The sequence below is a fragment of the Schistocerca serialis genome, unplaced genomic scaffold, assembly GCF_023864345.2.
Source record: "Schistocerca serialis cubense isolate TAMUIC-IGC-003099 unplaced genomic scaffold, iqSchSeri2.2 HiC_scaffold_1406, whole genome shotgun sequence".
NCBI classification, from domain to species: Eukaryota; Metazoa; Arthropoda; class Insecta; order Orthoptera; family Acrididae; genus Schistocerca; species Schistocerca serialis.
The window spans coordinates 2,046,306-2,059,521 of record NW_026047632.1 but is presented as its reverse complement, the minus strand read 5'-3'; the positions used below and the strand labels follow the sequence as shown (position 1 = coordinate 2,059,521).

The window sequence follows — 13,216 nt, the reverse complement described above, 5'->3', positions numbered from 1 at the left end:
GCGAATAAAGTAAAGTCTTGCATTCAGAATAAGATAGATTCTTGAGCAGAGATGCAACGAGCACTCTGGGACAAAACCTGTCACAGTGTTTGCTGCCCTTATTTGTATATGACATAGCATTCCAAGATAGTGGAATCGAAGATGGCAAGGCAGGAAATTAAAAAATCCAAGACAGGGCAACTACTGAAATATCAGAGATGATGGAACTACCTCACTTCTCTAAATTTTAAAATGATGGGAAATTTAAGAAGCCTACTTATGACAGAGAGAAACTCAAAAAGCCCAGACTTGCGTGTGCTGCCCTATTTTGGATGCGCTCAGTATACCCAAATGGCATGTATATTGCGAATACATTTAGGGGCAGTGTTATGGAACAGTGTCTCCCATAACTGCCCTGTAATCTAATTAATAACCCATTCATCAAATTAGACTAAAAATTTCGAGCGATAAATTTAAGTACACATGTAAGTGAAACAAATGCCAGCGATTGTGATTCTAATAAGTTCTTCATTATTGCAAGTCTATGCTGTGACTGATATGTGTAACGTTTCTGTGTAAGCTGGGTCTGCTGGCTGGCTGTGGGAAGTCGAGAACTGCACGGCGAGAATAGCAAGTGGTTCGGAAAACTTTTTTTCGCTAAAAGGGGCAGAATGCAGCCAGGTACACACTGGGAAGCAGCTGCAGCGTGGGACGGATGTGGTACGCCTTGCGTGGTCACTGCATGGCCAGCTGGGAGAAATCTGCACTCTGTAAATTCCATTGTGAGAAGGAGCAAAAAGAATAACATTTAAAAAGATAGAGGTTTGTGACGGGTTGGGGAAAAAAAATGAAGCAGAGAGAAGTACTCACTGGATCCAAAGGAGTCCAGCAAAAACTTATGTTGAAATTTAGGGGCAGATATTCGTAGGCACCTGCTACAGGTGCCGAATACTAAAACCTACGACACTTAGAATTCTTTCTACTGTCAGTTGCCATCAGATAATAGAGTGCTGTTGTCGTACTGAATACTAGCTCTCGGAAGCTAAGTAAGGTTTCGCTACTCTTGTGGAAGATGCAGTTTTATAATAGGACCTGGTTAGCGATATTATACGGCTTATCGTCTGATGTTTATTGTTTCACGAAACCGTGAACAGTAAACGTTTTTGTTTAATGATCCAGGATTGTATCGCCCATCTGAGGGAAGACGAAACCAACTACTCAGTGTTTCAAGAAGATGACGCTACTGCTAACACGGCTTACAACACACTATGCGTCTTATGGAAGAGTTTTTTTGGCGAAATTTTCATCTCAAAGAACCTATGGCAGCCTCGCTCCTCGGAGTTTACGCCAACAGACATTTTTCTTCGGGGAATAGCATGTAGTGTACCGCAAACGGCAATGCTTCATTCGAGATTTAAATATTGAAACAACTTCATACACGAGAAGCATACCATAATCAGATGGACAGAAAGGGATTCCCAATAAAATTAGGCGGGTTGAGCCTTGTATAGTCACTCGTGGATGTCATTACCAACATAGTGTACATAGTAACCACACAGTTACTTTCTGAGCACCCATACAAACAGTGGCACTCAATACACATATTATATACAGGTACTCGTTACAGAGGAAATGTTGAGGAAGAAGAAATCCTGACCTCTGCCGCATTCGAGCAACGAAAAAATTCATAGGTGGCAAATGAAAATTTCTATCAACGCTGGGGTTCTAAACCGGGTCTTCCGTTTAGCAGGAAGATGCATAAACTACGCTACCTTGACATAGCAGTTAGACACAATTGCGCAGACTACACAAGTGTGCTACCCCAGCTCCATCCATATTACTTTTCGCCGCACAGCTAGCCGTGGTGGCCGAGCAGTTATAGACCCTTCAGTCCGGAAGCGAGCTGCTGCTAGGGTCGGTTCGAATCCTGCCTAGGGCAGGGATGTGTGTGATGTCCTTAGGTTTAAGTAGTTCTAAGTTAGGTTTAAGTAGTTCTAAGTTCTAGGGGACTGATGACCTCAGAAGTCCCATAGTGCTCAGAGCCATTTGAACCACGAAGGGATGCAGGCAGTATGCAACTGCCAATGTGTCTCCGATTACTACCACAGGTGCCACGCAAGTGCAGGAGAATGTCTCCCACACCATAACACTGCTCCCACCAGCCAGTGTCAGTGGGTCGCTGCACGTTTGAAACCGCAGTTCACCTCGATGACGACCATCGACCTAGTGTAGCAAAAGTGTGGTTCACCCGAAGAGCCGACACTTTTCGATTGATCGACGGTCGTACCCCGACAGTCCTGTGCCCACTGCAATCGTAGCTAACGATGTCGTTGCCTCAACACGTGGGGGTGGTGTGCTGTGGAGCTCCGTGTTGGGCAATGCACGATGAGAGGTGTGCTCCGGAACACTTGTGCTGCACCAGCACTGTGCTCTTTCGGCAGAGGTGCCACAGATCACCATCCGTGCTGCTTCACATAGCAGCGAAGCCTCCGACCCCAACGTCCTGTGAAGAATAGTGGACGTCTAGCCATTCAGCGCCTAATAGTAGTTTCACAGTCGAACCCCTTCCCGCAGATGCTCACGACAGTAGCACGTGAACATTCGACCGTCTCCGCCGTTTTAGAGATACTCGTTCACAAGTTCTGCGTAATAATAATCTGCCATTTGTCGAAGTCGCTTACCTCGGTGGATTTCGCCATGTGCGGCCCGTATGTCCGCCGTCCGTGGCTGCTCCACTTACGCACTTTCGTCACTGCGTCACGGGCCCGCAGCGCCACCAGGCGGCGTCCAGCGACGCGGTGGGCAGTCGTCGTAATGTTTCGGCTTATCGCTGTGTATCTGTGTAAGTGGTGCCTGTTCTTTCGGACATGTCGGGAAGTAAAGACACCACTCATACAGGTTGTAGATGTTTTGAAGGCCTTTATGCTCAAAAACATCAGATGGTAGAGAGTGCCAAAATTAGCACTGTGCGATCTAGAACTAACGCTCAGCAATGAATACTTACTTTTGTCTTATTTACTTTAGCAGTCCAGGCTAATATTGACAGTGCAAAATGACAGCCACTCTTCTCAGTGCACGCCTTATGAGGCGTCAAAGCTGCTCCCCCGACTCTGCTTGAGTTTTGTACACTGAATACTCTGTGTAGCCACACGGGAAAAAAATACAATTAAGGGCAATGTGGTTTATTCGTTTGGATGTTCACGTTACCAATTCTGACGCAGAGACATAAGCAGTTTGCACGACATGTGCCCACCTCTCTGCCCACTGAAGCCCTCGAGCTGCCTGCAGCACTCACTCACTCTGCATGCAGACGCTCACAACGCGACACTACAGAGCGCTCTGCCCTCTCCGACTCCTTTCGTACTCACAGGGCTTCAAGTTCAGTGTCTGGACGTAAATGTTCTGAGGTGCCACCGCGCATTTCTCCAACGAACAAGACAAATTGGATTTGATGGTGAGAAGACTTCCGAGTGTTGTTACCCAAACAGCATTTGACTAACTCAGCTTGTAGCATAGTCGGATTTTCAATCATGAACACTACAGTGGAATCTAGCTAGTAGCATACTTTTTTAAATGTAATATTTATCAACAAATGCGAACGTTAAGTAAGAAATAAACGTAGCATCCTTTTATTGACGGTTACTAGATGTCTAAAAATGAATTTAAACTCCTTAGGAATATGCCAAAACGTATATTATTCAATGAAAAAATTACGTATTTCAATAACACTAGTGAGTCTGTGAAAATGATACTTTCTCATTATCTATCTGATGTATCGGCTTCGTATGCCATATTTCAATTTACTGTCAGTAGCAACGAATAACCAAGATGTTATTCTTATTAAACACTATAGTTCCATATCTGTCAATTAAGATTACACTTTGTTAATAAATATAGAAGTTTTTTTAAAAATTAAAAGATACAGGGTGACGCAGAAAAACGGGAACATTTCCACAATCCAATAAAACTAGAAGTGATGAAGGAAATAAATTGCATTCATCGTAACTGAAACCTTCCAACTTTGCCATTTAGGAAACATTGATGGCATTTATCATTTTTCAACAATTACGTCCTTTAGATGGCGTCCTCCTGTAAGAATACATTCGTGAAACCTGCTGTTGAGATTCCTCATTGACCGCTGCAACATCTCAGCTGGCATTCTGTGGATTGCATCCCGAATTCTCTGTTTTAACTCGTCCAGGGTTCTTGGTCGAGTCGCGTAGGCTTTGCTCTTGAGGTAGCTCCAGAAAAAAAATCACAAACGGATAGATCTGGCGATCTAGGAGGCCCGGGCATGTTAACGAATTGTGAGATCACACGGTAGCCAAACAATTCTCGCACGTATGCCACTGATTGCCGTGTAGTGTGTGATGTCGCTCCGTCACGTTGAAACCAGGCTTCTTGAACGTTTGAAAAGTTGTGCAATGCAGGTGTAACGAAAGTTCGTAACATCTCCACGAACCGATCGGCGTTGACAGTTATTGTGTTTCGTTGTTCATTTGCGAGACAATACGGTCCGATAATCCCACGTGATGAAACAGCACGCCATACTGTCACTTTAGTAGCGTGTGAAGGGCGCTCATGAACGTCATTAGCATTTGTGTTTTCCCAGTAACGATAGTTCCGTTTGTTCGCATTACTTGTGCCTCATCTGCCGTCCACAACTTTTTTTAGAAATTCATCGCCATTGTTTATTTTTGTCATCATTTGTTGACAGAATCCTAATCGTAATCGGAAATCGTGGTCCTTAAATTGTTGCACCATCTGTAGTTTGCACGGATGAAATTTTAAATCAAGATGAAGGATTCTGCGAACACTCTCCCGGGACACTCCAATCGCTGCTTCTTGCTTACGAATTGACGCCGTGGTCTCCGTAAGACAGACTCGCGTTCAACATCAGTGTTCGCTGGAGAACGCACACTTCTTGGTCGTCCTGTTGGTTTCTTTTTGAGGGCAGATCCAGTGTCTTCAAAGTTATTAATCCAACATTTTATCGCGCCTATGGACGGAACGGCATGATGACATCCTACATTACAAAAATGTCAAAACTCCCTCTGCGCCGCTACCAAACTATCATTGTTTTTATAAAACATTTTTATGGCTACCGCACGCTGTTGTCCGTTCCATTGACGCACGATTAGTGAAATGGCGAACTGTTTACTGGCTGTCTGTCACGAACCCGCAGTGCTGCCACGTGCGCATGGCTGCCACTCCTCATTTCAAACTTTCCCGTTATTCTGTGTCACCCTGTATTTATCTTACTAGCGATATTCGAACCATCGAACGTACTAACGTGATGAGAAACCGACGAATTCGTCGAAATAATGAAAATTGTTTTTAACTGCACTTGGAGATCTGCTAATTTTGAAAGGTGATATTTCAGAGTTCTTTGTCGTACTGTCTTAGAAAATTTATGTGCGTGCACTGAACTCCACCTGCTACAAGTGTGCACAAAATCGGAATCTGTGAGGACCCCTCGTCAATGTAGAATCCTCCTTTTACCACCAGCATAACTGTGACCTGAAGCCACTTTGGCACAAAAAACTTTTAATAATTATCTGACAGGTCTTTCACTGGAAACTGTCCTCAGAAACATCGATAAATTATTTCTTTGGTATTGTGTAACGTCATCACATATACAATCAAGGCCTTCCCCGTACTCTCTGACTGCCGAAGGAGTCTGCCACCTCTGCAACAAACCACCTCCGTCGCTCGCTAATGGGCGATCGTTGTTGAAATCCATACGCTGTGTGGAAAGGCCACATCACACAAGAATTTCAGTCTTCCTACTACAGACCCTGGAAGCAAATGAATACCTTACGCGACTTGCCGTAAGATCAAACAAATTGTACTATCTTGCGTACATGGGCATGTTACAGCGTGTCATGAAATGATTCCGTAGTATCTATCATTTTATTTCCTCCTGAAAAAAGTTTTTGGCCAGTACTACGTTAGTGAAGCATCTGTATACACGTACGAGACTAATCCGCAAACTAAGGTTACAAAATTTTTTTGAGGCGCAAAAAATTTAATTTATCATAATAAAATTTAGATGCATTGTAGTACAGGTGCTGCATTATTTTTCCAAGCAATCACCATGTATCTCTGTACATTTTGTCATCAGTAGGACGAGTTTTTTGATTCGTGTGTCATAGACGTCTCCCACCGCCTTTTTCAGTCAGTTCTTCACTTCGATTTTCACCTCGTCGTCGTCGGAAAAGTGTTTTCCAATAAGGTTTTTCTTCAATTTATTGACCGGCCGCTGTGACCGAGCGGTTCTAGGCACTTCAGTCTGGAACCGCGCTGCTGCTACGGTCGAAGGTTCGAATCCTACCTCGGTCATGGATGTGTGTGATGTCCGGAGGTTAGTTAAGTTTAAGTAGTTCTAAGTCTAGGGGACTGATGTCCTCAGATGTTAAGTCCCATACTGCTTAGAGCCATTTGAACCATCAGTTTAGTGAACAGATGATAGTCACTAGGTGTGAGATCGAGGCTGTGAGAGAGTTGACTTAAAACATCCCAATCAAACGAAGTCAACCACTCTTGCGTTGCATGAGCGGTGTGCGGACGCGCGCTCTCATGAAGCAGACAGAGTCTCGTTGTCAGCACGTCAGTGTTGTATGGCTCTGCGAAGTTTCTTCATGACCCCACAGTATCTTGCAGCATTTATGGTCCCACCTATTTCCAAAAAATCAACGGGAGAAACTCTTTTCCTGTCCCAAAACACTGACACGACGATCTTCCTTGCTATATCCTGGGTGTGAATTTCTTGGCTATAATATTTCCGTTCATCTCCGTTATACAGACACTCTATATACTCCTTTTGCCTTTCAGCTTTCCCTTCCTTGCTTAGGACTGGTTTTACATCTGAGCTCTTGATTTTCATACAGTTGCTTCCCTTATCTCAAAAAGTCTTTTTAAATTTCCTGTAGGCAGAATCCATTTTGCCCTAGTGAAACATTCCTACATTTGTCCTCTACCCATTCTTGCTCAGCCATTTAACACTTCCTGTCCAACTCATTTTGAGAGACGTTTGTATTCCCCTTCGCTAGCTTTATTTGCTGCATTTTTATATTTTCTTCTTTCATCAATTGAATTCAATGTCTCTACTATGCCTTGTCTTTCGACCTATTTGACACTCTGTTGCCTTCTCTATTTCATCTCTTATAGCTATCTATTTGTCTTCTACTGTATTCCTTTTCCCTGCTCTACTCAACCGCTGCGTAATGCTTCGTCTAAAACTATCAGCAACCTCTAGTTTTTTCAACTTATCCATGTTCCGTCTCCATAATTTCCTACCTTTTTTGCAGTTTCTTCAGGTTTAATGTACAGTTCACTACCAATAATTTGTGGTCAGAGTCCAATCTCCCTGTAAATGTCTTACAGTTTAAAATCTGGTTCCGAAATCCCTTTCTTGCCATTATGTAATCAATCTGAAACCTTCCAGTGCCTCCAGGAGTCTTCCATGTATACGCGCTACTATGATGATTCTCAAGCAAGGTGTTAGCGATGGCCGCGCGGGGTTGCCGAGCGGTCTGGGGCGCCTTGTCACGGTCCGCGCGGCTCCCCCCGTCGGAGATTCGAGTCCTCCCTCGGGCATGGGTGTGTGTTGTCCTTAGCGTAAGTTAGTTTAAGTTAGATTAAGTAGTGTGTAAGCCTAGGGACCGATGACCTCAGCAGTTTGGTCCCATAAGACCTTACTACAAATTTCCATTGTTACCAATGATTAAATTATCCTATGTGCAAAATTCCACTAGACGGCTTGCTCTTTCATTTCTTTCCGTGAGTCGAAATTAAATTTTTGCTTTTCTTCCTTTTCCTGCCACCAAACTGCAGTCTCCCATGACAATTAAATTCTCGTTTCCTTTAACTATATGAATAATTTTTTTTATCTCATCATACATTTCTTCAGTCTCTCCATTATCTCCAGAGCTAGTTAGCATATAAACTTGTACAACTATTGTAGGTGTGAACTTAGTGCCTATCTTGGCTACGTTAATGCGTTCACTATGCTGTTTCACGTAGATTACCTGCATTCCAATTTGCTTATTCATTATTACACCCACTCTTGCATTATCCCTTTGTGACTTTGTATTTATAACCCTGCATTCATCTGACAGAAGTCCTGTTTCTCTTGACACCGAGCTTCGCTAAGTCTCAATATATTGAACATCAAGCTATCCATTTCCGTTTTTAAAACCTCTAACCTACCTGCCCGATTAAGGCATTTAACATTCCAAGATACTATCCGTAGAACGACAGATTTGTTTTCCTTGGTGATGACATCCTTCTGAGTAGTTCCAGCATGGAGATCCGAATAGGAAATTCTTTCATCTCCAGAATATGTTACCCAACAAGAACCTATCATAATTTAACCATATAGTAGAGCTACATGCCCTCGGGAAAATTACAGCTGCAGTTTCCCCTCGCTTTAGGCTGCTCGCAGTACCAGGACAGCAATGCCGTCTTGGTTAGCCAGATGAGTCAATCATTCAGACTGATGCCCCTGCAACGACTGAAAAGGGTGCCGCCGCTCTTCAGGAGCCGTATGTTTGTCTGGCTTCTCGACAGGCATCACTCCATTGTTGTTGTACACACAGTACAGCTATGTACGGTTAAGGCAGGCAAGCCACCCAAACCGACGGCAAGTCCGCGGTTCATGGGAAACATTGGAAACTATGAACGAAATTTTCACTCTGCAGCGGAGTGTGCGCTGATATGAAATTTCCTGACAGCTTAAAACTGTGTACCAGACGGAGATTCGAACAAAGGACCTTTGCCTTATGCGGACAAGTGCTCTGCACTTGATATGAAACTTTCTGGCAGATTAAAACTTTGTTGCCAGACTGAGATTAGAGCTCGGGACCTTTGCCTATTGCGGGCAATTGCTCTACCAACCGAGCTAGCAAGCACGATTTACGACCAGCCTTTACAGTTTCAATTCTGCCAGTAACTCGTCTCCTAGGTTCCAAACTTCACCGGAGCTCTCCTGCGAACCTTGCAGAGCTAGCACTCCTGAAAGAAAGGATATTGCGGAGACATGGCTTAGTCACAGACAGGTGGATGGTTCCAGAATGAAGTATTGACTCTACAGGGGAATATGCGCTCCTCTGAATATTCCTGGCAGACTAAAACTGTATGCCAGACCGAGACTCGGGATCTTTGCCTTTCGTGGGCAAGTGCTCTGCCAGCTAACCTTCCTTTCAGGAGTGCTATTCCTGCATGGTTTCCAATAGAACTTTCGATGGTAGGAGACGAGATACTGGCCAAACTGAAGCTGTGACGACGGGGTGTGAACTGTGCTTGGGTAGCTTAGCCAGTAGAACACTTGCCCATGAAAGGACAAAGTCCAGAGTTCGAGTCTCCACCTGATACACAGTTATAACCTGCCAGGAAGTTTCTAGCCAGAGCAGACACCTCTGCAGCGTGAAAATTTCTTTCTGAAAACATCCCCCAGGCTATGCCTATGCCATGTCTCCGCAATATAATTTCTTAAGGAGTGCTAGTTTTGCAAGGTTCATAGGAGAAAAATGGTTCAAATGGCTCTATACACTATGGGAGGTCATCAGTTCCACAGACTTAGAACTACGTAAACCTAACTAACCTAAGGACATCATACACGTCCATGCCCGAGGTAGGATTCGAACCTGCGACCATAGCAGTCGCGTGGTTCCGGACTGAAGGGCCTAGAACCGCTCGGCCACAGCAGCCGGCTCGCAGGAGAACGTGTGTGAAATTTGGATGGTAGGAGGCGAGATGTTGGCACAATTGAAGCTGTGAGTACGGTGCATGAGTTGTGCTCGGGTAGCTCAGTTGGTAGAGCACTTGCCCACCAGAGGCAAAGGTCCCGAGTTCGAGTCTCGGTCCGGCTCACTGTTTCATTGGAAACTGTGGTTTAACCAACATAAAATTGCAATATTGCTTCAGAACAAATTAGTGTATTTGCACGTGCTCTTTACGCTTTTTTCTGTAACAATCCAGAAGAATTGTACTTGTTTCCCATTGCCATTGTTGTCATGTTGTATGTGCTTGGAATGTACGAACATAAATTTGTTTACATCATCAGCTATACCACTCACATAAATGCAGCTGACTGCTGTGTATTACATCGAACTTCAAGGAGGAAACTCTCTCTCCCCAGGAGACAACGCCGAGGCAGGCTTGGCTTTAGCCGGTGGCAGTGACGGGAGGGCACTGTGTACAGCCACCTCTCTTTTGCTTCTCGGCTAAATGATTACGACTGAAACTTTTTCTACCGACAGGACTTTTACCTGCTATGTCCACCTCTTCAATGACCTCGAAGCCCTCGGTTGTGGAATTTCATAACTCTACTGAAACAATTACTCGTGATCATGTGTTACTCAAAGATCAAATCCTTACCTTTGAAAAATCCGACTTCGTAGATATCGATGACCAGCTGCACACAAACTTGTCTTTTTCCATCCTTCAGACCCTTCATGTACAATTTATACTTCCCGTAAGGTAAGGCGACGAACTTTTTTAGGGTGATCGGTCGTGTCCAGTACCGATGCATGTAGTAGGTGCCCTGCTAACAGAGGTAGCGATGTAATTACACAATACAGGTTTTGTGACTAAATCAAAACTTCAACTTCTAGGATTATTCTTTGTCGAGGTCTTTACTGAGTATCAGATGTAGCAGTCTCTTCCTGTTTTTTTTTTTTTCTGCTCCTTTCATAACTTAGACACGCTTATTGCATTTTGGCCGTCATATATTGGCACATGTAAGTTAAGGAAATAACAAAGGATGTTGAAATTCACACTCTAATAGTTAACATAGCAATGAGTGAACATCCTGATACTTCTCAGCAATCAGTGGCGAATGACAAAGACAGGAACAGGAAACTCTAAATCTCAAGGCATTTGCCTAACACGAGTGAAATTAAGAAACAGAGTGTAAGACGTCGTGGTCTCCTGACCTTCATTGCTTACATATTCCGCCCTCACAATCATATTCTGCACATCAAGACACTTCATTCGAACCCACACTCGATAAGATAAAGTCAATCTTGTATGAATTCATTTAAATTATATGCAAATAACTAATAAGTCGCAAGTGCGCACCGTGGTTGAAATACTCGAGGCTGGCGTACACACTTACATTCAAGACACGACGCCACAGGAGCTTTTAGTTCGAGAGAGGCAAAACCGCACGCCAGGAGGACGGTCCCAACCCATCTACGTCGGCCGGTGACCGCCTGTAGAGCAAACAGCGTTAGTACGAGTGAAAGGAGGAACGACCCCGTGTTCGGCTTAAAATCAAATTCCGCTACATTGTGTGGGAGCGGCCAGCCTACGCATTCTTTACACATAGCACGCAGTTTCAGAGATTTTCACAGAGAGACAGCAAACGCGAAACGCCGATACTACAGATTTCCCGATTGGTCGCCTTACACGAAACGTCATTCTCCCGTTTTAGAAGAGCAATGCTGATTGGTAGACGATATTTCTGACGCCTTGAGCTGAAGGAGTAATGGAAGAGACCGAAAGATATACCCCTTCACGCCTGGCGTGGAGAGGCGCCGTTCCGTTGTCTCTCTTGGAGAGAGAACACGTAACGAGAGAGTGCGCGCTCGTACGTGTACTCAAAGAGCGAGGAACAAGTCTCTCCTCAGTACTTCACTGGGAGAGCACCTCTGTTGAGAGCGAATCGAAGTGTGACTCTATATTGAGTCCTTGCAATTAAGCGTTGTCCACTGTATTGGCCGACTCACTTATTGTGCAGTGTGAACGGACAGAGTTATAGTTAAACGCCTGCGAGCAAATTTTTGAGTGGCATCGCGGTGGACTGGTTATCTGACCGGTGTACCACGCCAATAGTTAGACTAGGGGCGAATAGAAGTCCTTGCGTTCATCAAGGCGTATGGAGAGTTTGATTGGCGAAGGTCAATCCAGATAGAACGAGAGTTATCTTATTTGTCAGCAACAAGCGGCGCAGACAGCAATCATCGCAGCTTACAGTATTGTGCGCTACAGTTCTTGCGAGTCCCATATTTCCTCCACAACAGTACACTTCACTGCATTTCACACGCGACATTCCTGACCGTACCTTGCAATATTCTAAAGGATAATTATTCAAGTTGAGTATCTCCTCCATGTCCGAACAACATCTCTTTGGTTCACTCAGAGACTCCTGGACACTTCCCTCGTTGAGAGCCCTTCCTGGAACAAAGAGACAATGTGGACGCGATCGAACAGCGATATCTATGCATGGTTGAACTACAGACAACACGAGCCATGTACGTCCTTCGTGGTGGAACGACCGGAACTGATCGGCTGTCGGACCCCAACCGTCTAATAGGCGCTGCTCATGCATGATTGTTTACATTTTTGGGCAGATTTTGTGACATCTCTGAACACTCAAAGGGACTGTGTCTGTGGTACAATATCCATAATCAGTGACTGTCTTCAGGAGTTCTGGGAACCGGGGTGATGCAAAACTTTTTTTTTGGTGTGTGTAAATGGATACTTAAATATGGAGCTCTAAAACCGGCAGTATATTTACAATGTGAAGCAGATACTTTTATGAGCCGATAGGTTGATATTTTATCAGTCTGTTTATCGAATATGTATATGTTGGTGCCATTTAAATATCGATGTATCGGATACTCGATACCTTTAAAAATATCAACAGTTCTATCAGAAAGAGTAGGTGGCTGTTTCTCGAGGAGGTCCTGGCTATACTTCAGTCTTCCGTGAAGACGTGCCCGTGTCCACAGGACCACATGCATTCGTTCCTGGTGTGACGAAGGCTTACAAACCCTACCGCACGTCGTCCGTTAAATCACTCAGTCTTAAGGCCAGGTTCTCATTCAAAATGGTCGAAAAATCGATTTTTTGTTGCATTTTTGAAAGATATTTGCGTCAGTGATGTTGATATACGGTCTTGGAATTGCAGACTAAACATAAGTAACGAAAACACTATTTTTATCAAAATTTCATTAAAATTGGCCAAAAGATAATATTCGGTCAGCCACAATGGATTATACATTTTGAATTTTGAAAATCTAACTTCAGATTTGTGTTCAGCGACATCAAAAGTGTATAATGACATATAGTTTTTACGCAAATTCGGCTAATAATTAATATAAAAGTTCGCCCTAAACTTTAGTCATGGTTTTCCTCGTATCGTTAAATTTAACGTTGTTTCATTGTAGTTATGTACAAGCTCCCATAAATTTAGTGTAGTATCTACTGATGTTATCCATTTTTGATTTGA

General features: G+C 43.9%; 1 protein-coding gene across 1 annotated transcript in view; it reads right to left on the bottom strand.

Annotated features, from left to right (window-relative positions):
* The window catches only part of LOC126442775 (uncharacterized), a 128,095-nt gene that overhangs the window by 32,641 nt on the left and 82,238 nt on the right, over positions 1 to 13,216 (bottom strand). Inside the window, exon 4 of the mRNA XM_050090805.1 lies at positions 10,360 to 10,525. Within this exon, the coding sequence (XP_049946762.1) occupies positions 10,360 to 10,525 (166 nt within the window). The remainder of the gene's footprint in view (positions 1 to 10,359; positions 10,526 to 13,216) is intronic.